The 22,472-nt window shown below is 34.9% G+C and overlaps 3 protein-coding genes across 12 annotated transcripts; all 3 read right to left on the minus strand.

Moving 5' to 3' along the window:
- Positions 1–6,011: 6,011 nt before the first annotated feature.
- LOC107943805 (coiled-coil domain-containing protein 130) lies at positions 6,012–8,821 on the minus strand. The gene is made up of 7 exons (XM_041107042.1): positions 8,707–8,821; positions 8,122–8,184; positions 7,917–7,996; positions 7,472–7,580; positions 7,145–7,304; positions 6,683–6,846; positions 6,012–6,597 (listed from the first exon to the last, which is right to left on the minus strand). Exons 1-7 carry the CDS (start codon positions 8,707–8,709, stop codon positions 6,247–6,249), a joined length of 930 nt encoding a protein of 309 aa, XP_040962976.1. The 5' UTR covers positions 8,710–8,821; the 3' UTR covers positions 6,012–6,246.
- Positions 8,822–9,955: 1,134 nt separating this feature from the next.
- On the minus strand, positions 9,956–16,472 carry LOC107946456 (protein CHUP1, chloroplastic). 9 transcript variants are annotated; one of them, XM_016880789.2, is made up of 10 exons: positions 16,293–16,472; positions 14,546–14,819; positions 14,265–14,353; positions 13,357–14,109; positions 11,897–13,228; positions 11,660–11,791; positions 11,126–11,307; positions 10,837–10,948; positions 10,370–10,513; positions 9,956–10,239 (listed from the first exon to the last, which is right to left on the minus strand). In XM_016880789.2, the coding sequence occupies exons 2-10, from the start codon at positions 14,631–14,633 to the stop codon at positions 10,141–10,143; spliced, it is 2,931 nt and encodes a 976-aa protein (XP_016736278.2). In that variant the 5' UTR covers positions 14,634–14,819; positions 16,293–16,472; the 3' UTR covers positions 9,956–10,140. The 9 variants fall into 9 exon arrangements, with proteins under 9 accessions (XP_016736278.2, XP_040962980.1, XP_040962982.1 ...); XM_041107046.1 differs by having other exon boundaries at positions 14,265–14,338; positions 16,293–16,428; XM_041107048.1 differs by lacking the exon at positions 16,293–16,472 and adding an exon at positions 15,412–15,832 and having other exon boundaries at positions 14,265–14,338.
- Positions 16,473–16,741: 269 nt separating this feature from the next.
- On the minus strand, positions 16,742–20,952 carry LOC107946457 (uncharacterized). 2 transcript variants are annotated; one of them, XM_016880792.2, is made up of 11 exons: positions 20,276–20,952; positions 20,101–20,187; positions 19,776–19,946; positions 19,452–19,567; positions 19,269–19,357; positions 19,051–19,154; positions 18,850–18,943; positions 18,692–18,767; positions 18,462–18,576; positions 17,125–17,656; positions 16,742–17,044 (listed from the first exon to the last, which is right to left on the minus strand). In XM_016880792.2, the coding sequence occupies exons 1-11, from the start codon at positions 20,553–20,555 to the stop codon at positions 16,951–16,953; spliced, it is 1,758 nt and encodes a 585-aa protein (XP_016736281.1). In that variant the 5' UTR covers positions 20,556–20,952; the 3' UTR covers positions 16,742–16,950. The 2 variants fall into 2 exon arrangements, with proteins under 2 accessions (XP_016736281.1, XP_016736280.1); XM_016880791.2 differs by having other exon boundaries at positions 18,462–18,606.
- Between the last annotated feature and the right edge of the window lie 1,520 nt (positions 20,953–22,472).

Consider the following 22,472-nt stretch of genomic DNA (forward strand, 5'->3'; position numbering starts at 1 on the left):
GTTCGAGATTTTCCTTACCGAAGTTTTGAACTAACATAAACAATATCCCAGACAAACTTAATACTAACATGTATTTGTAAAGAATTCTTTTATTAAGATGAATGGACGTTACAAACTTGTAAAACTAGATGTCGTGAAGAGATGATAGAGATGAAGATCGGAATAGACTCTAAAAATGCAAGAGTTGTGGCAAGTAGTAGTGGTGAAGGCAATAAGTGGCTGAGGATGGTAAAAGTTGTAGTGTTTTTAGTGATTATAATGATTGCAAAAGAGAATATAAAATGCTTAAATTTACCAAATCGCCCAAAATACTCCCAGCCTTTGAACCACTATTTATAGCCTTTCTAAGAGAGTTACAAAAGAAGTGACATGTTTTAAAGAAGGCGAGAGAGAGGTAAGCTTGTTAATAAGAACATGTTACAAGTGATGGTGGAAAGTACTAACAAACTTAAGTGTAAATGCGTTGTTTGTTTAACAAGAACAGACTTGTAAAAAAATAAATAAATTTCTTATCAATATCCAGCTCATCTTTAAACCTAAAATTATGCTCTCTAAGACATTTTACTGCGAGAGTAAATCTAAAAATCCTGCCATTATTCGTCAAGTTTAGCTTTAAAACCTTCCCAACTTGTAGTGTCGTTCTCAATATTAGCTTTACAACCATTCTAATATGGAATGTCATCCCCAAAATTAGTTCCATGGCCTTTCCAATATGGAATGATGTTGGTAAGGACCATTGTTGTCGACAAATAATGTTACATAAGAACAAGTTCTCCAACTAAGAATTTAATATTGTTTCCAAAACCATTAGTAATAAAAAAAAAATAAGTATCTGCACACTGTTATCTAATACTTAAATCTTTATAAGCAACTCTTTCAAACAATTTTGTTAGAACTAGTTGGATTAAAAATCTATTTAAAATAACAGTTCAAACAAAAAAATTAAATTAGGTTTCGAGTAGATTGACAATTAAACCGATTGAACTAATTAATAATTTTTAATTATCTATTTAATTATTGAAACAGAAAAGTAATCAACCTCCTCCAATCATGAGACAAAGGAGAGTTGCGATGACAATACATATTAATGAGAAATGGGCTGACGGGGCCCATTTTCGACATGCTTTCAGACTGTAGAAGGATATATTGGGCTACCTCATTCCACTTTGTCTTTTAGTCTTAACAGTAATGGAATTACTACCATCATAAATTATAGGAAATGTCAAGAGTCAAATAGCAGCCGGACAGATAGACTTGGGGTCCAAACCCTAATCATTACTTTTGTGCAGAATTCAGAGAGTCGAACATAACTGAAATGAACCCCAACCACTACAAATGTCTAGCTACTGATCAACCAATAATTTTGCTTATGAAAAGGTATATCAATGCTATATCATTGTTGATCTCTAGACTGATTTAATTTTGTGTGTTTATTTCTCTTTATATTCACAGCACAGCCAAGGCCACTAATGCAATTGATCAGCTGCAGGTACTAATTAAATATATATTTAAGATAAAAACAAAGATTTAAGGGAAAGAAAGAATCTCAAGAGAAAAAGCTAAGAGTTAAGAGTAGAAGTACTGTATTGGTAGCGGGTGGCCGGGAGTAATGAAAGCAACTGCAGTTCACAGAGTCTCAGCATGCAGTTAATCGTAAAAAGTTAGAATAGTACCAAAAGTCAAGAACTTTAGTTTTTGCTTGTTTTAATGGTTTGTCTCTGAGTATTTGTATTCCCACATACATGTACGTAAAGCGGACCATTTTTATTCTTTCCTTTTTTTCCCTTTTCTACTACTTACGGGATTACTGATACCTCTTATCTTTAAACAAGATGAAGTAGCTAACCTAGCTAGAGTAACCCAAAGAAAGAAAAGAACGATGATTTTGGGTTTTCTAAGAAAGAGAAAATGAACATCTTAATGAACTCATATGTCTTGGATTGCATGATTGCATCCATTGTTTTGAAGGTGGATCCAATGGATCAAAGAGAGAGAGAGATATCATCTACTGTGGGACCCCGAAGGAATGTGGAGGAGATGATGTAGTGGGTGGGCGAGTGGGTACGACAGTCGATGTTTCCCTATCCATGCATGCTTAACATGCAGCAGCAGCAGCATCAAACAATTGTCTAAATCTGAAGCAAACATTTTCATGCAAATTGCAATTGTGCGCGAAACAAAGATTCCCGATAATGAAAATGCAAAGCAAACATGGGTTGCCAGTGGCCAGTTGCCAGATGTTTACTTGAATCAACAACACTCACTTTCTTACACCATAATTTTCTCAGTGTTGATGTTGGGTCTCCAATTCTTAACATGTAAATGCGTGCTCCATTACAATATTACAAAAGTAAAGACTAACAAAGAGAGAAAATAACTGACCTGAAATGCTTGGTTGGTTGCAATGATGTACCTCTATCTACACCCCCGGGTTAATTTCTTGAATGCTTCAATTTCAAAGTACACGAAGCAAAGTGCAAATTGTGGCACTGCCAAAAGCCACAGCTGTAGACTAGAATACTACCGGCAACTGAATAAAGCTTATTAATTATATGGGAGCAATGCATATTGCCAAAACAATCATTTCAGATTTAATAGTATGCTCACTAACCGACACCCGAAAACAGCCAACGAAAGCTACACTTAAAATGCCAAAACAAAGATGAGGCCAAATCAAAAAAAAAAAAAGCCAAAGAAAGGGACTACACAGAGGAAACAAATACTCATAATGAAGAGGCTCGACTATTTTAGCGACAAACCCGGAAAAGAGAGTCTCCTGCAACGAGAAACACTAGTTGTTTCTTTTTCTCATTTTTTGAGAAAGAAAGAGTATACTTATACACCACAAAATATATATACATATATATATAGAGAGAGAGAGAGAGGAGGAGGAGGAGGGTGGAAAGAAAGCAAAAGAAATTAAAGAAATCCCAGAGCCATATATATGGATCCGATGGATGGCTTTTGTTCTGACACTGAAATCTTATTAATACTAATAAAAGAAAATTGATGAAAGAGATGAAACATGCTGCAGGCAAGGCAGTGAAAACTTTTATGCTTAATGCATCGGCATGCAGGTATTAGTAGTATTACTTTATAAGGGGATTAGTTACCTTGGATTTGGTTGTTTTGGGGTCAGTTTTGCGTGATCTTTTTATGGCAGTGTTAGGTGTTATAGACTGCAAGAAAGATGAACATATATGGCCCTACCAATTAAAGGCAAGTACGGAACTCCTAAAAATAATATATATGTATATACATATGGATATTAGTTTCTCAAAGCTCAATGCTCATCATCAAATGAATGAATCCCCTTGACACCGCAGAAAGAAAAAGTGGAAGGCTATAAAAACAAAGCAGAGACATGAAGATCTTACAACTTATAGTGTTACATTTACTTTTTAAAGTACAGTTAAAGAGTGGCATATTTATTTATTTTTATATATAATAATTAAGGTGTGTCTGAGCCGGAATTTAAGCCTTTTGATGATCAGTCCCTGCTGCTGCCTGTACCATTGATGATCATCAGCAGCGCAACTTCTGCGACTGCAATTTTCATCTTTTTCCTCTTTCGGATTACCATATAATCCATTCACTTTCACCACCCATCCCCATTATTTATATATGAAAACGAAAAAGGAAGTGTGCATATAAAATCTATTTCTATATTCTATAGATACAGAGCCATGTGCAACCCAAATTATTGCCATCTTATGACTCCCCTGTTGCATCTGCCTCACCATCCTTGCTGCAATAAATATGTATATGCAAAACAATATATTAAATGCTGAGAAGGCTTGGTCAAACATTTTCTTCAAATGAGGATGCAGGCTGGACGGGTCTCGGCCTAATTATGGACATAGCCAGGCCCAACGTCCACCGCAAGATATGATGAGAAGGGGAAATGGAGTCCATTCTCGCTGGAACACCTTAAAAAACCATCATTCACAAATCACAAATGTTTCAATTTCATACTATCAACTTCAATCTTATTGATGTAATTCCATCCCTCAAAATTAAATTTTGGTTTTGTATCAGAAAGAAATTTTCTGAGATTTCGTTTTCTCCTTTTTCTTTTCCGACTTCTTTTTATAGACATTTAATTTTTTTTAAATAACGGCTAAATTATTATTTAGTACTCAATTGATACTCTTGATTAACAATGTTACTTAATGATGATATGATTAAATAATGGCATGTGACACAAAATGTCCACAAACTCGGTCATGTCATTAATTATATCAATTTATTTAAATTAATAATAGTTTTAAAAAATATTTTTTTATTACAATGTCTATAACTCCTTACAACTTATTCTCAACCTTTAAATAGGAGGATAAATAAGTTTCAGCGCGTTCAAACTCATGTCCTCCTATATTGACAATAAAACTGATTCTAACTGAATTAAGACTCAATCAACAAAAAAATATTTTTATTATAAATTATATAAAATTATATAGAGACAAATAAATGCAAACGAAATAAGATTCTACAAAATAATAATAAATATATTTTCTAAAAAGTTAAAAAGTTTTTAGTTAAACTTTTAAAAATTACAAAAATATCTATAGGTTTAACCAATGCAATTAATCAACATTGATCAATGCCGAAAATTTTCACCAATAAATGACGGTCAATATTGTTGATTAATGCCAGTGAATATTTATCAAACGGTAAATGCATTTGGGAGTAATCTTTATTATAAAAACTTGATCAAAATAGCCTTTTATTTAGTCTTTGTATTATTAAAAAGAATTAATTAAGGTCAAATTAGAATAAAATTAACATTTAGTGTTTAAAAAATATCATTTACAATTTAATAGAATTAACATTTTTAAATTTTTTTATGGTTTTGCAAATAAAATCTCTAGTTTGAAATTTAACTGCAATTAAAAAAAATATTTTTCAATACATTTTTATACAGTAAATGTAAACTCTATTACAATTTAAATTTATTTGAATCTTTTTAATAATATAGGGACTAAATTGATCTATTTAATGATAAAGGGGCTAATTTGGTTCAATCCCTACAATACAGGAACTCCTAGAGACTTTAACATTTATCAAACCTAATAAATTGTTTTTACTTTAATTTTTTTCTAAAAATACATTTTCTTAGTCTTTATAGATTATATATTTATATGACAATTATCACATCAAAGGTGAGCCAAAAAATTTTGAGGGAGGAGTATCAAAATTAAATTATATATTTTTTATAAGAGTTAAAATTTTAAAATACAATTTTTTTTATTTAAATAGTTTATATGTTTATATTTTTTAAAGAATTAAATTAAAATTCTGATTTTTTAGGTAATTTTACAAATACTAACTTAAAATTTTTATAATTTATAAAGGGCCAAAAAATAAAAATTTTCATTTTAAGAGCTCAAGCCCCTACCAAGCCTCCAACATCACTCCTGTATGACATGTGAGTTCCTTTATTGAACTACATCATAATTGACTATCAATTGGCCAACATGTTATTAGTCAAAAGTACTAAATTATGTAATGAACAATAATTTAAATACCATTTTTAATAAAATGAATTTAAATATATAAAATTCAAAATAAAAAAATTAAATTACTTTTTGGGATCTAAATTTGACAACCATTTTTATATTAGGGCCATAACCTCTCTTTTTTTATCCAGGTTAAGACTTGAACTTAACAATTATTTTGACATTGGGACGTGAACTTTTATTTTTTCAAGTCCTTAATATTTTCTTGAAAGCCCTAAAATTCAGACTCTAATATGAGAACAATTATCAAGTTCATCTAAATTCAGTGACCAACTTGGACAAAAAATTCAAGCCCCAAAAATAATTGTACGAGAATAAATTAAAAAAATTCAACCACTAAATAATTTAACCCCAAATATACCACCTCAAAAGAGAATTTCGTAGCACGAAAAAACCGGACAAAGTTAAGAATCAACAACATTATCAAGTCTTGCAAGGAGAATCGATGTACGGTGCCAGGTGCCGATAAAAACTCGAACAAAACATGCTAAATTGGGGGCAAAAATATCTAGTTCATTCCAAATTCTCAGCAGAATCAAGTCACATGCAACACCTATGAGACATATAACAGATTTGTTATGACCAAAGAGAACAGTTATCTAGCAGTAAATGTGTAACTATATACATGATCCACCACCACAATCTTTCACAAGAAACATCAGAGATTGGAATCCATCCATTCCAGCTATCTTATATGTGAATAGAAACAGCAGTCAGAAAACTCGAGCTAAAATTTCCGTGCATTCAAGGAAGCACTCTTCTTCACAGCATCTTGTGACCATGATGATGGTTTGAACCCCTGTGTCAGCAAGTTAGAAGCTGCAGCTGCACAGATTTTTCTTCTCTTGGACTCGAGCTCCAACCTCTTCTTATTGGACGAGGATGACCCAGATGATCCAGGGAAGATTGAAGCAGCTTTAATCAATGCTCTCTTATCTTTCCTGTTTCTCTCAAACTTGGAAGAAAATTTGACTCCTGCAGCAGTAGCACCATCTTCTTCACTTGCCGGAAGTAGTCGAATGCTTAGGCCCATTTTCCTTGAAGCAGATTCTTCTTCAAAAACCCTCTTCTTTTGACTCTGACAACAGAAAAAAGGAGTAAAACTAGGAAGCAAGCCCATAACGATATGTAACTAACAAGCCAAACTAAGCTTAGTAACATACTCTAAGTTTGGCACGCAGAGCTTTGTTGAGGGCATAGTCATCTGAATGCCTGGCATCAGATACACGCTGAAGGCGAACCAGTACTGGCTCAGCTTCTTTCTTCTTCTGCAAATCCTCCTCCTGGTGTTCAAGACGATAAAATGGATCAGCAAGCTTGCCTCTTTCTGCAGAACAAATATAACCGTCAAAACCAACACACACACACACACACAAAAAAAAAGTTAGCAAAAAGTTTATTCTCATTAAGCAAGATGCATGAGCCTATGGGTTTAACCCTTATTGAGACTTGGGAGTCACCCCATGCTTTTGACTGGAAGTTATACAGAGATTCACATTTTGTCAAGAAATTAGTCCATGACATTAGTGCAAAGTTCTCCAGAATACTTCATATTCAAGCAAAGACAGCCCTATAGTTAAAAGCAATTATCATGAATAAAAAAATCTATGGAACTTACTACATACCTTCATCAGCAGGGAGTTCTAATGTCTCTGCGTCCTCAACATCAAACACTTCAGTTTTCCGCTGAGCCCCACTAATGATCACATACTCACAATTTTTGGGGTCCGTCTGAATGACTATCTCATGTTTGCAGCACGCAGACTTCATGGTAAAGCTCCATATCTAAAAGAAACAAGTAATTGCTAGGAATACCAAATAAATGATGAGCTAAAATTAATTAACAGAATAGGTCCCCTTTAACAAAAACAAAATCATAGGAAAACACTTGCACAAGACAGATTAAAATGAACCTTACTGAGTAGATTATGCTATTAGTAAAAAGAAGATACCTTTGTAGAATAATAATTTCCCACTTGCTTTTTCTCAGCATTGAACCGTACACCTTTTGCTATCATAGAATTGCACCCCCCACACCATATATTGAAAGGCATTTCGAACCTTAAAGCAAAACAAGAACGAAAATTAGACCTACAATTACCATTTACAGAGAAACTTCCCACACCAAAAGTAAAATTAGCAAGGATAATTTAAACCAAATAATAAAGAACTTTGGGTCAAGAAAATGGCAAGCCAGAGCCCAGTTGCCAACCAATCTTGTCAGAATATGTTGAAGAAATCCTTAATGAACTAAACCTGAAAAAAGCTGTCATGCTCTTTTCAACACTAGCCACATTGAAGCCCATCACATAATATTTTGAAGTTGACAAAAGAACATATCTGAGACACTCTAAAAAAAGAGATGGTATAAAAAATCCGAAAAGAATGTGATCTTACCTTATAATCAAAATGCCTTGATCTATTTTCCTCGCCCTCTCTCTCAAAGCATGTTGTCCATGAAACTTGTTCAAGGAGCCCTGAAAAGAAGAGCAGTGGCAAAATTTAAAGATAGAAATGTCATAAATCATAACCAGCTTCAGCAAAGGTTTCCTTGAAACCCCCAAAAAAAAGCATAAAGCAAATAAGTCTAAATTATACATACCTGACTTGGATCCCATTCTGGAGGATAGTAAAAGTTATCTGCTCTAGCAGCTGCAAGCGAAGACTGCAAAAGCACAAACAAAGTGAGTTAAGTCCTCTAATAACTTTTCAATGTAGGGAGGGGGAGGGGAGAAACAAGCTTTAGACAAATGTTGAACAGCAGAAAAACTTAAGGGCATTAATCGACAGCCACCATAAAATAACTAGTTAATGCGACAACTTATATTAGCAATCAGCTTAAAATATATTCCTCTTGAAACATTGCTCTAAAAGATATAATTTTTTTAACGAATCGTATAAAATCTATTCAGCCATATGCAATTAAGCCACACATAAATATCGCGAAATCAACATAACCGCATGAATTCTGCAATAAAAAATGGAAAATTGGGAGGGGTAATGACTGAAACCAATACAATTAAATATAAAACTAATCATAATGATATAACTAAACCCGTCTCACTTACTAGGGATTGTAAGATCTAAAACGAAGCGTTGAATAACACAAAACCCTAATTATCGGGAAAAACTAAAAGAACTTTTTCTATTTAATCTAATCGGAAGTTAGAGGGTATAATTTGCTTACCATAATTTCTTCTCTTTCTGGCTTCTTCTTCTTCCTCTCTTCTTCTGATTTGGATACTGGAAATTGAGATTTTGCCCTACTTTATTATGGCCCTCTATGAATTATGATATATATTGCTTCGTATTTTCTTAATTTTGTTTTAGAATAATTGCATACAAGTCCTCAAATTATAAGCTAGTTTTTAAATTAATTGTCAAACTTCAAGAAATTCTAATTAACTCTCAAACTATCAATTAATTGTATATCTATCAAAAAAATCAATTAGTTGTATATAAATATTATTTTTTCCTCTTTTCATTTTATAAATCAATACAATAAATCAATTTATAGACTAATTTAAATGTTTTAATAAATAACTTATTAAATATATTCAATTACATTAATTTTCTTATTTATTTTTCTATGAATAAAATATTTTTATGGAAATAAATTATTTCTGAAATGTAAAATTTATTTATTTCATAGCTAAATCAGCGCAAATAAAATTTATACTAACTATTATAAAATGTTACCTAGTTTATTTATTTATTTATAAATAGATAAAATGGAAAAAAAAAAAGAATAAGAAATATAAAAATAATAATGGACCTATTTATAACTTAAATTCAACACTTAATTTTTTCAGTTTATTAAACATAGATTTAATTAGAATGATGCTGCAATATTATTCTCATAATTCGAGATATATAGTGGAATTAATGTTTTTATTGTTAAGTGTGGATGGGAAAAATAGTTTTAGAAGGCAAAGGCCGCTTGGGCTTAGCATTGCCCTATCATCGGCAAATGAAAATCGATACGATGATATGTTGGGTTGATTTTAGCTATTATAGCCTGATACTTTGTGAACTAAATTCTTTATTTTGGGGTAAAAATTTTGAGCTCCATGCTTGTTCTTCTCTAATTATTAAAATTTAAATAATATTGGACCATTGATAGCAATACTGAGAATCACTAGAAAATAAAATTTTAGAAAATTTTATTGTCTTTTAACCGTAAATCTCAAAGAAGTTTACTAGTTATGCTAGCCATCCTCCAAACAGAATTCATATAAAAAATTATATCATAAGAGATTTAAATCTTTGATGTCATACATTATTCTATATATTGACAATATTTTCATCCCATATGGCCAGTCTAGCTTCAACCAAGAGTTTGAAGTGTTCAAATGATATTTCATTGTTGAAAAAAGAAAGGTTTCATCTTGTATCATCATAACTAATCATATGTTCATAAAACTTGAACCACAGCCTCACAATTAATACTCATGTAGTCATATTAATATTTCCCTTTTCTGTGTCTGGATAGCTTCATTGTACAATATCCAATCTGTATGGAGTAAGTTCTAGTGGAATATTGTCAAGTAGTATAAAAGCAATATACAACAGAGCAGTGGAGAAACAAGGAAAAGATAAGGCCAAAAATAGTATATATTTATCATGCTTCCGGCTTATTGTCTTCTCCAGTTTGTGTATGCATGCGGCTCCTGAGCTCTTCGAAAGCCTTCATGCTTTCTGCATCAAAACCACCCGCGAACTGGCAGAAAAGGAAATCAATTTGTGATTTATTTCAACATTTCAAACAGCATTACCGCAGTACAAGTAGAATTTTTATAACCTTTACCCTAGTGGTTAAGACCAAGGGATCCAAGTGCAATGCTAAATACCTGATGAACACGGAAAGCAAAACGGACCCCTTGCAGAAGTATAAACTCTCGATTTGGTTCTTTCTCCGGTCCACTCAGTGCATCAAGTTCTGATGCTACACGTTTCATATATTTCCTTGCCAATTGTACAGATGAAAGCTTGATCTGCAATATGTAAAAGGAAACAGAAATCTATAATTACATTGTGTAGTAGGAAAACAATTTTACATACTACTGTTATATTCGTGGAGGTAGTTTCATCGATACTTAATTACATATAGCAAATTATGCAACTTAGAACACAGTAGTTTCATCTAGAAAAGTATGCAGAACTGACAAGAATCTAAAATTTCTGGTATGGCCACTTAATGAACTATGTTCCATGTATCATACTATTTACCAAAGTGGAAGTTCCATGTATTAAAACTACCACTGCATAAAATTACCATACCAAACCAAACCTTTTAATTAATTGTTTTGGTTCATACCTTGCCAACAATCCCAGAATCTAATAACCAATTCACTGGAATTCCAAACTCCCTGTATCGTGAAATAGCCATATCTCTTGTACGCAAGAGGGCATATACACTTTGTTCCACTCTGAGAAACAAAAAATGAAATGGGAAATCAGAATATGGCAAGAGGAAGTGCATCTCTACCATCTTAAGATTGTTAATTAATACTGAAAAGCTCCGGAAGGAAAACTAGAAGAATCCTACTCAGGTTTTATTACCCACAGGCTCAGAAATTAAACTAAATGAATCAAAACTGACTTACTTCTCAAGCAACTTGTACATCTTCTTCAGAGCAGCTTCACATGGAAGGTTTGGATCATCAACAAAGGAAGAGACCAGCTTCTCCAACTTCATTAGGTCCTGGTATTCAAAAGCTGCCTCTCTTAATGCATCAGCCTTTCCTTCAGGCCAATCAAAGTGCTTGAGAACTGCTCGTTCATCAACCTAGATGGGTGCAGAAAGATAATTCAGCAAATATAGTAGACAATAGACAGACAATTTCTAGTGAATCTGTTAGCAAATGAAAAATGGGGTTCATATATAGTATATCTTGCCACCATGAGTTAAAGCAATGACAGTAGGTCTTTCTTAATAACTGGTAATATAGTAGAGCTGACAATGGAGAGCAACATCGTGCATGTCTTAGACCCATGGTTTAGTTCCAAGATGCATCTTCTGCCATATTACCTCAAAAATCTATGCTTCTTTCGTGCAATAAGATCTCTTTCAAATTCAAACTATAACTCCCTTTTACAAATAAATACATATATTATATCGTGAATATTTTATTGCATACCAAGAAGGAAAGCTCCTCATCTAGCCAATTTACAAAAGCCACCAGGTCTTCTACGTTGGTGAAGGAAGCTGCCCGAATTTCAGCTGCCAAGGACTGAACAAAGTCACCTTGAGTTTCCACATCAGCTTTTACCTGGATCAATTCATATAATCTCATATTGTTAAGTTTGATTAAAGAACACCTACCTAGATCTGATGATAAGCAGATAAATGAAAGGAAAGGAAAAGTTTAACACACAGCTAAGAGGAATGTCGATCTATTCTCAATCTCTCCAATCATGTTGCTCCTAGCATCTGATGTATTAGAAGTTGTAGAAAGCAAACTTGATGTGTCTTTCTTTGCTTCTCGTTTCATCAATGTCTGATAGAATTCAACAAGTTCAGGAGCTCGGTGAACTTTATTGCCACTGCCTGCCCCTCTAGGTAGGCTGCCTGGAGGAGGAGGCGGAGGTGGTCGTCCACCAGGAGGTGGCGGTGGCGGTGGTGGCGCACCAGGTGGTGGAGGTTGTCCTGCTGCAGTGGTATTTGCATCAGCAGAAATGCCACTGGATGGCTTTGGTGGTGGTCTGGCCACCCTAGGTGGTCTCTTTTCAATGTGGGCAAGTTTCATCTTGCTGATAGTTTGAGAGTCTACAGCCTTATCGTCATTGGATTGCTCATTTGAGTTACCAGAAACAACTGTCTTCTCCTTTATTTGAGCAAGTTTTGGGGGTAGATTTACAGGTTTCTCTCTTTCAGTCTTTTCACCAAACCTCTCTGCCCTTGCTTGTTCTGCTTTTTTCTTAATTTGTTTCTCCCTCTCCATGGCCAACTTATGGCGGTCCTTAAAAGCAGGATATTTTTCCTCTAGAGTTCCTTCTACTGATTTAGACATTAATTGGAATGATGCTGCAACATTATTCAAAGAGTCACCAGAAGAAGGCTGTGTTCTAATGTTTGGAAGAGTGGAAGTTTCAGGGGAACCAGTGAGTTCCTGCTCCATTTTACCAAAAGTTGTGATTGCAACACCATCACCTGCATTCCTCAGCATAAGTGATTCTAATGGACCCCGCTGACGGAGGCTCATGCTAGTCCTGCTTGGAGAGCCACCAGAGAAGGATCTGGCTGGTGACGAAAGAGCACTTGAATCATCTTTGCTCTTGCCCCATTTCTTCAGCTTTTGGATTAAGCCAGGTTTCTTACTGAGGCTGCTGTATCTACTCATGGAACTGTCAATAGAAGCATTATCAAAATCCTCACTTCCAGGAGAGGATGGATGAGAGTAGTTGCTTTCAAGATCTGTGTCCCCTTGCCCACGTTCAGACCCTGCATATTCTAATAGTAACCTTTTAGCCTTCTCTTGGGACTTAGGGCTCAGACTTTTATTGAGATCACGAGCAGATATTTTTCCTCCAGGTGTCTGGTAATTCCGGAGTTCATATCTCAAGCATGCATTGACCCAACGAAGATACACTAGCTCTTCAACTTCACTAAATCTGTTCATCTGAAGTCCTTCCACTTGCTTTAGCAGATCTTCATTTGCATGTTTTAAATTATTGACCTCTTCTCTTGCCGTGGCTGCAATTTCATTCTGAAAGAAAGAATCACGTATAAGAACAAGCTACAAACCAGAACATTTATGCTATTACCGGTGATACAGCCAAGGACTAATTACAATAGTTCAGAATATGATAAATAAGAGATGTCTGTGGGACTTACCTCTGTCATGTTGGAAAGGGAGACTATTTTTGCTTCAGCAGCATCCAGTTTAACAGTTAACTCCCTCTTTTCGTGTTGAAGCTCTTTATTCTTTCTCCTAAGCTCCACAACTTCAATTTCTAACTCCTTTAAAGCTTTCAATTTCTTCTCAATCTCAGCATCACTTTTGATGGCTTCTTGCTCTTTTGCTTGAAGACCAGAAACTTGTTGCTTGAGAAACAATAACTGAGCTTTTGTTTGGTTAGCATCAAGTTGAATTTGCCTTTGTAGCTCCTTGATTTTGTTCCTAGCCACCTCCAGCTCCTTCTTTACAGAAGCTCCATGTGCAATCTCTTCTTGAAGCTTCTTCCTCTCGGTTTGCAAAGAGTTTATGGTAATATTCAGCATGTCAATTTCAACTGTCTTGATCTTAAGCTGCTTTTGTAGTTCAGCAATATCTGATTCCTGCTCTTTTAAACCATAGTACTCAAGCAATTCGCCCTCGAGCTTCACTTCCCTCTCCTCCAGTTCCTTTACTAAATTGCGCAACCTTTCCAGTTCACTTGCATTGTTTGCCATCTCAGTTTCATATATTTTTTCTTTCTCTGCCCTGTCAAATTTGTCAGTTGGTAACGGATATTCGATTTCCCCAGAAAGAAGGTCTTCAAATTCAGGTAGAAAATCTTCATCACCAATATCTGGTCGGCTATCATTAGCTCGATCAAATATGCTGCTAATCAATTTAACCTCTTCTTCCTCTTCTTCTTCCTCACCCTGTAATATGTTATCACATCTCAATCATTGGTAGAAAATAATTACTACGAAACCAGCAAATATTTTCTTAGACGGTAAGTTAATAAGAGCAAATCGTATCAGAAGTTCACAATAGGACATTTAAATTTTGATTAAAGAATTAGAGATATACTTACATCCTTTTCTTTGAGGCTATCATTAGGATATCTAAACTGCTTCTTATTGTCCTTATTTGGATGTTGCTCAAAGCCTGCTTTGCCATTTTCTGAATTTCAGTGTTGTCAGAGAAGAAGTTAACATAACAAAATGAAGCCCAGGAGATGAGTAAAAGCAGATATCTCTAATGGGAAAAATATCAGACAATGAAAACAAGCAAACTTTCAATTTTTTTTTCTTTTATTGAAATATGACTTGGGATCTAAAAATTGATGAACTAAGAGATTAAAAAATTGGGTACCTGAAGGTGATGGCTTTGAGTTTTTGAGATTGAGCCGCTTAACTGCTAAAGCCGCAATTGAAGCGGCAAGAAGGACCCTAACTATCATGTAGGATTTGTTGATATAAAAACCCTTTTCCTCCTCTCATCAACAGGAAAGAAATACTCCACTGACATCCCTACTCCACGTCTCCTCATCCCCCATCATTATCATCTTAAACCATTATGACCATTTAAATTTAAATACAGCTACCAAGAACGCAAGAGTTCGCCAGCAACAATTGTAAATACAATCCTGTTGCAAATTCAAGCAGAACCCTAGTTAGAGAGTTGAATATATGGTTGAACCATAATAGCCATATCCAGATACAAAACGTTCCTAATCCATTAACATTATCATGTTATCAGTTTTGTAGACCTTTCAATGAAAAACTTTATAGTGCACACACGTAAGTAGAATACAGAACAACTGTCATGCTAAGAGCTACAGAAACCACCAATAAACTAGTGGCCAGTTTTGCTCCGAAAAGGAATGAAATTTTACTTAAGGGTAGGACTAAAACCTTGAGATTTTCCTGAGGAAAATGTTGTACTGTGAAAACAGGGCCGAAACTGAAGCTGAAAAAGTTACCAGAAACTGTAAATTTAAACAAAAAGCAAGCCTGCCCGAATATCTTGCCTGTTTTATTTAAGGACTACGTATCTATTCTATTAGCAAGTAAGATAACATGTGAGCAAGAGAAACCTCTTGTCTCTAATGCATTTACTTGAATGTTTCTGTCCCAACTAATTGGTAGGTGTTTGTCCAATTAAATTTCTAATACGAAGCTTTTAAGATTAAAGGACGCATGACAGAATTGCAACCGTCTGATCAATCATTCACTAACCAGCCTTGGACCCCTCATTCATTGACCATAGTAAGGCTGAACTTAATTCCCAGCTGTTTGCTTAATGGACCGAAGCGAATGCAGAGGTGCATCCAAGCAAAAGCCAATAAACCCAACTTTTCTTTCTGATGATTGAAATGGTTGGACTTTTTGGCTTTTCTTTTAGTTTTGCTAGGTTTTATATGATGAAAGACATCTCTGTCTCTCTTTCTGGGCCACAAAAACAATATTATCTGTAGCTCTGATAAACTATAAGATAATATACATCAAAACATGTCTCAATTATACCAGACTACATATATTTATCCAAAATTTTCACAGCCAAGTGGTGGGGTTTTGGCGAATTTTGTAGAGTTGAAAATTAAAGTAAGCATTCTGCACTTAGCTTTATTGGTAAAGAAAAAAGATGGGAAGTTAGTAATTGAGTCCTATTTATATGATAATAATGAGGAGTTCAGGAGCAGACAACTTTATAGATGGTAATGGATAAATAAACCCAGAAGATTCTTTTTTTTTCCTGGCCGAGGAAATTTTTGGTGTTAACTAATCAACGCCAAATTCATCCCGGGGGAAAGAAATAAAAGGGAAAAATTAGAGGAAAAAAACGCAGAAGAAAGTCATTTTCATGGTGAAATTATAGTGGGATCAAGTAGGCAATAGCAGACAATTTATTATCTAAAACAGCCGGTGGTTCACAGCTCTCTTGTGAATCTTTGTGGATTGAAATATACCAAGGCCTTGGCCATGGTTTAGTAAAGTGAGAATTTTGATTTGGATATAAATAAACCCCAACATTTTACGGCGACTTGGTAGTTGAAGAATATTGAACAGAACAGAAATAATGAAAACAGCAACTAAAATAGAGAGCAAACATAACATACCTGGCTCTGCGCTGTTACTATTAGTAAACAATGCACGGAACAGGACAGCTGAGCGTCCATTGAAGAAAGGAAAGTTCATAAGTTGCCCGACGGCTGGGCGGGATTAACTTTTTGAGCTCTCTCCCGCTTAAATCCAATTAAATCTTAACCCTCTTTAACAACAAAAGGAAAAGATAAAATAACCCTCATTTCATTATTATCAATTAGATTATGTAATAATCATGCAAGATATTTATTCAAAAATTTTAATTATGTTATAATTAATAACATATAAGGCATGAATTTAATCCATATTCTCCATTTAAATATTTTTTAATTTTTTTACTCAAACATCACACAATAATACATTAACTAAACCAAACTTGACATATAACCTCCGCGGCCTAGTAGCATAGTTGGATTGGCTTTTAGGTGTGAATATGATTTGATTGCACACATCAAAGAGCTGGTTCCCCAATTCTTTCATCCCATTTAGTTTCATCAACAGTGAACCAATATGAAAAGGTAAGAACATGAATGAGAAGATGATACAAAACAAATATCAACACTCCGACCAATGCTCAACAAAAATAATACAGATTTTCTCATTCTGCGCTTCATGTCCATGGGAATTTCTTATTTGGTTTTCCTATGTTAAACATTTTCAGCTGACTGACAATCAAGCTTTGTCATCCCATTTCCATCTTCGTCCCACCTCCTCAAGGACCTTAGCTCGGGCTTGGCTTTTTCTCGCTTCATCCTCTACCCAAGATCTGCAATCTCATTTGATGATTTTCTTAATTACAACCATGTATCACACTAATTTCTACAAGCAGTAACTATAAGCAGTTACCTGAGAATCTTGATAGCTTCGATCTCAGCTTCCAGTATAGATTTTGCATCAATTATTTCTTCTTGTTTGGACTGTAAACCACTAAGCGTATCTTGCAACTTACTACGCTCAGTAACATACATAGTCCTCTCAGATGCAAGCCTTTCTGACATCTCAGCAACCTCTTCTTTCAGACTCAAAACCAGTTGCCTCTGGCAGTCCATTGCTGCCTTTTCCTTCAAAAACTCAGCACTACATTTCTCCTGAACAATCTTCTCCTCTTCCACATCCTGGACTGCAGAAAAGTAAAGCTTCTCCACCTCAAAGCCTCGAGTTCTTTCTTCATCCAGCTTTTCATTCCAAAACCTCTGTATTTCTCCCTTTTCAAGCAATTCGGACTTGATTTCTTTCATTTGAGCTCTCTTTGAACAACTCTCCATTTCTAGCTTCAACAACTCATTGGAGATTGCTTCTGCCATCCTGCCACTTGTCAAAGCCACTGCTACTTGTGCTTTTGTTGAAGGTTTATCTGATTGAAATCGCTTGATTTGTCCTACAAAATTTAGAAATAGAATCATAATCATATCTCCTCCGTTCTAGGATTAAGTTGTTAGTTTGATTTATTTCAATTTGTTACAGCTGCATCCTTATCTCTTTTATGTCAATTTATTATTTTGAATTCAATTTGTTATCTGGTAGTTCCCATGATCTAGTTGTTTGTTATGTATCAGCTCTATAAATTGAGCATCATTGGTCATTAACAAAGTATGTTCCATTTCCTGCATTCTTAAACCTTTTCATGGTATAAGAGCCTCTTGTCACTTCACCGAGCTTTAAACTCCTGTTACCCACCCAGAAGTCATGGACACGTCTGTCTGTTAACAATTCTGATGCAACAACTTCTATAGTTCAGTTTAATCCAGTTACTCAGCTACCAATCAAACTTAGTGGCAGCGACAACTTCTCCCTTTGGAAAGCACAAGTGTTTCTTTCTTTTAATCAATAAAAAAAAAGTATCCACTTAGAACATTCTATTCATTATCTTATTTACATTAATGACAGCATCACAAGAATAACTCTGCACATTCTATTCATTCTTATCTTTATGTTAGCTTAGCACTAGCTCTTTGCACTTTCTTGGCCAAAACCACTCTTGAATTCCTAAAATTTATCTTCTAATATATGACATAGATGTCAGTTTTGAGTGTTTCTATCTAGAAGTGGCACCAGTCACGAACATTGCTACCATTTACATGTTAAATGCTTATCTGAAAGGAAGGGAAATGAAGCATGAAGAAGAAAAGAGGAAGGCAATACTGCATATGTATGCAAATAACAAACCAAGATAAGAATTGTACCAAAAACTTTTCTGAGTATGCTCTTTTCCCCAGCCAACATGTCTATAAAAAGTCCAGGTGATGAATCTGGACTGATCTCCTTCAAATCCATAAAATCTGCCTTTGTCCTTGATATCTGGACTGTACTTAAGTTAGGTTTTAAGAGCTACGAAAAGACTAGTGAAGCATCAGTCTAATAGTTCCAAAGTGAATACAAGAAATTCGAGCAGATTTAGGGAGAATTATTCTACCTGCTCTATTACTCCTGGCTCAAAGTCATACTCTACCAAGGCTTTCCAATTTATAAGATCCTCTCGAGAAATGAATCTAGAAAACCACGTATGTTTCACTGAGTCAAAGAGTACTTTTCAAGAATTGATGAAATTCGTTAATGACTTTGCAGCTTTACCGGTCAGGAAAGAAGTTGATTTCTCCTTTTGAACCATCAGAAGCAGTGTTCCTACCAGAAAGCTTGCTGGGAATGATGCCTGCCTCTGCCAAAGCTAATCAAAGTTCCAAGGAGAAAAACTCTTGTCATCTTTAGAAAATTAACAAAAGAAAAAACATACTCAAGCCTGAATTTACATGAAAATGTCAAAGCGGACTTTACCTTGAATGGACTCAAAATCTGGGTCATTAGCACCAATATCGTCAAATGCTGAAGTTTCTGACCCAGAAAGTGCAACGCATGGAACAATCCTGTGCCTAGGGTTCCTACAAGAAAGTAAGCTTCCATGTCAGATCAGATCATGCAAAAGAAAATGCTTAGAACTTCCTATTTTCAATTTCAACCTATTCCCAAAAGAGTGAATACATGGCAATTACTACCTTTCTAATAACGAACTTGTACGAACAAGCCATCTAGCATATTCCCTTCTCGTGCATAATTCATCAGCTCTTAAATCATCTTCAATGATCTGCAAGCCTTGGTTACTCAATACAATCATAAGCAGTTCATTTGAAAAAACAGTTAGATGATTTTACATAAAAGAAGCTTCAAAAATAAAAAACCTTCAGCTTCTTTAGAATCGACAAAGCTTCCTGTTGAGTAGAATCCACAGCAACAGGTACCACAATGCGTTCATGCTTATATGTAGGTGCTGAAAGATTCTGCTTATGTGAAGGTGCTGAAAATTCCAAGAAACAGAAATCAAATTTTCTAAAGAATTGGGTTAAATCAAATGGATTAAACATTATAATATAGTTTGAAACATCGGCCTCACCAACATAATAAAGTTTAGTTTAGCTTTTGTTAGGCTCAACAAATGGCAATCTAAAATGCTGAAACATAAACTAAACAGAAAATTAAGAAGGATCTATAAGTGACTGCTGCACCTGAAGGAACAGTTTCGGTAACTGCAAGAGATGCATGGTCGGGTGTTGCCTCAGCAGCCTGTTCATCAGATTCAAGATAGTGTCTAGCTTCGGTTTGATCATCTCTTGTTTCTCTCCAGCTAAAGACCTCGTGAAAAGTATTCAATGGACCCCTGAACTGAAACTTAAACCCTGTAAATATCAACAAAAATGCACGAAACATGAGTTCAAACATACGCATTGTGTTCATTGGAGAAAACCAAAAGGCGTTGTTAAGTCGAGAATTGCATGTGAATGCAAGTCTCGATAAAAGCAGATAAATTATTCAAATAAAGAAAGAACCCACCTTTTTTGTAGAATAACAAGTATGAAATGGAAATTGCAATGGCAAGTGAAGACCCAATAAGACTCCCAACAAAAATAGAAGACAATCCTGCAGAACAGCAAAAACGCATTTCTGATTGGACCCAAATTTTATATAAAAATAATAATTCTTCAGTAAATGAAAAAGAAAAAGAAACCTTTTTTATTTGTTTTCGGAGTCAGAGGAGCTTGAACAACGGCCCAACCCCCATAGTTGTTAGGTAGAGAATTGGGGTCGGGAGGGAACCAGGAAACGTCAACGTTTGAGTGCAGAAGAGAAGCAGAGATATGCAGAATTCGGGAGTTGGAGGATCTGCGATAAGAGACAAATGAAGTTGGAGATGTGAAGGAGGAGAAGCAGCTGCTACGGCGTGGAAGAAAGGAGGGGCGTTCAGATGCGATGAACCGAGACGATGGAAATGCGGTGGATGAGCCCATCCTTGATCGATTAACAAAATTGGGGTACTAAAACGAAACCAGAGACGATGAAGCAAAGAACAGCAAGCATTGGACTGAATTGGAATTGGAAGATAGGACGTGAGCTTTGGGGTCTACGTTTTGCTCTCGGGCTCAGCTGCTGCCGCGCACCACTTGTCTCAACCCTTGAGTACCTTGTTCCTCTTTCATTTTGTCTGTCAGTGCCACCGCGAGGGTTTTCCTTCATTTTTTTTCCTCCAAAAAAGTAATTACTCGATCCATGGATTAACCCTTCAAAACTTACTACTTACTGGAAACTACCAGTCTTGTTAACAATTAATAATTCTTTATTTTCTTCCTTATGGTTTTTTTCCTTTGTGTGGATCATTGATCCATTGCTACTAGCTCCATTATACCAATTGTGAAGCAGATATTTAGAATTTTCTTATTTATTACCCTTTCTTTATTCTCCTAATAGGATTGTTGGAGAATTAATTTTCGACATTTTTTTTACCAAGCCATAATTAAAAATTCAGCTTTTATTGTTTATCAGTTTTTTACTTTTTTGCCTTTATTTTTTAACCACTTTCATCCTCAACTTGACTAAATTGTAAAAAATTTAACAACATTAATGTAGCCCATCGCCTGATAATTCACAAAAATTCAAAAAAAAAATTAATTATTTAAATTATTTATTCATATTAGCAAGGAAATACCATGAAAAATTTTAATAATTTAATCAATTTTTCCATTAAGGACAAAAGTGATAACAAAAATAATGGCCAAAGTGATCAAAAGGTTAAACGTTAAGGATGAAAAATACACTAATCCCTAAAGCTTATTTATTAAAGAGTTTTAAATGAAAGAATAATACTATCCTATATTATAATTATTATTCGTCCAAAACAATATTATCCTATAATAATTAAAATTTTTAGTTAACTTTTATAAGTTACAATGCCTCTTTGAGTGCTTGATAAGATGAATCTTGTAGATGCGTCCTGCAAAATGCTTTATAAAAGTAGGTAGATATGTTACGCCCACGTGATAAAAGAAAAAAGAACATATTTAGGGTATATAAGCAAGTGTGCTACGCATCCTGTCAAACATGTATTTTGGGAAAAGGGTAATATCCTCGCGACTTTTGATTACCTAATTGTATGTCGAGCACCCTAAGAGGTAGGGTAAGTCAGGGTGGATCAATTGTGATAGTCATGAAAAAACATCCTAATAAGTAGGGTAGGTCGAGTGGACCAATCATGACGATGATGGAGGAGCCTCTTAATCCCACTTTGGAAAGAAAAGGGAATATCCTTGAGTATATAAGTGTGCCAATGAGTCAGAAGTAAAAGGAAAAATCCTTGTTATATAAGCGCCCCAACAAGTGGGTGGGTTGAGTAGACCAATTATGACAAAGGAGCCCGTTAATCCCACATTTAGGTAGGTCAAATGGACCAATCATGACAGAGGAGCCTACTAATCTCAAATTGAAAAGAAAAAGGGAAAATCATTAGGTACATAAGAAGGTGCTTGTGTCACAGGCAGCGGATCAAAGCCCATGATGAATGCACACAGAACATCCCATGGAGGTCAACTGATTAAATAGGGCTCATTTGATCCATTTGAACTAAATCGATTCTTGGAACACATGGAGAACCCCATCTACTTGAAACCTTGGTGGCTCAGTGAAACACTTTAGCAAAACTAGAGTTACCAGAGTAATTATTGTAAATCCTAAAGAATAAAGATGTATAAAGCTAAAATCCTTTAGTACTCTCATCTTGTAGATTATCACTAATCTCAACCATTGATGTAATTCAATATGTATTGTTGGACTCGAGAGAGCTCAACTATAATTAGAGCCCTCTCCCTTCATTTGTAATCACTTCAGTGTACTAAAAAACCCTATTATTTTTACCTAAGATTGCCACCCCCTCT

Source organism: Gossypium hirsutum, chromosome D12, assembly GCF_007990345.1.
Source record: "Gossypium hirsutum isolate 1008001.06 chromosome D12, Gossypium_hirsutum_v2.1, whole genome shotgun sequence".
Taxonomy (NCBI): Eukaryota; Viridiplantae; Streptophyta; class Magnoliopsida; order Malvales; family Malvaceae; genus Gossypium; species Gossypium hirsutum.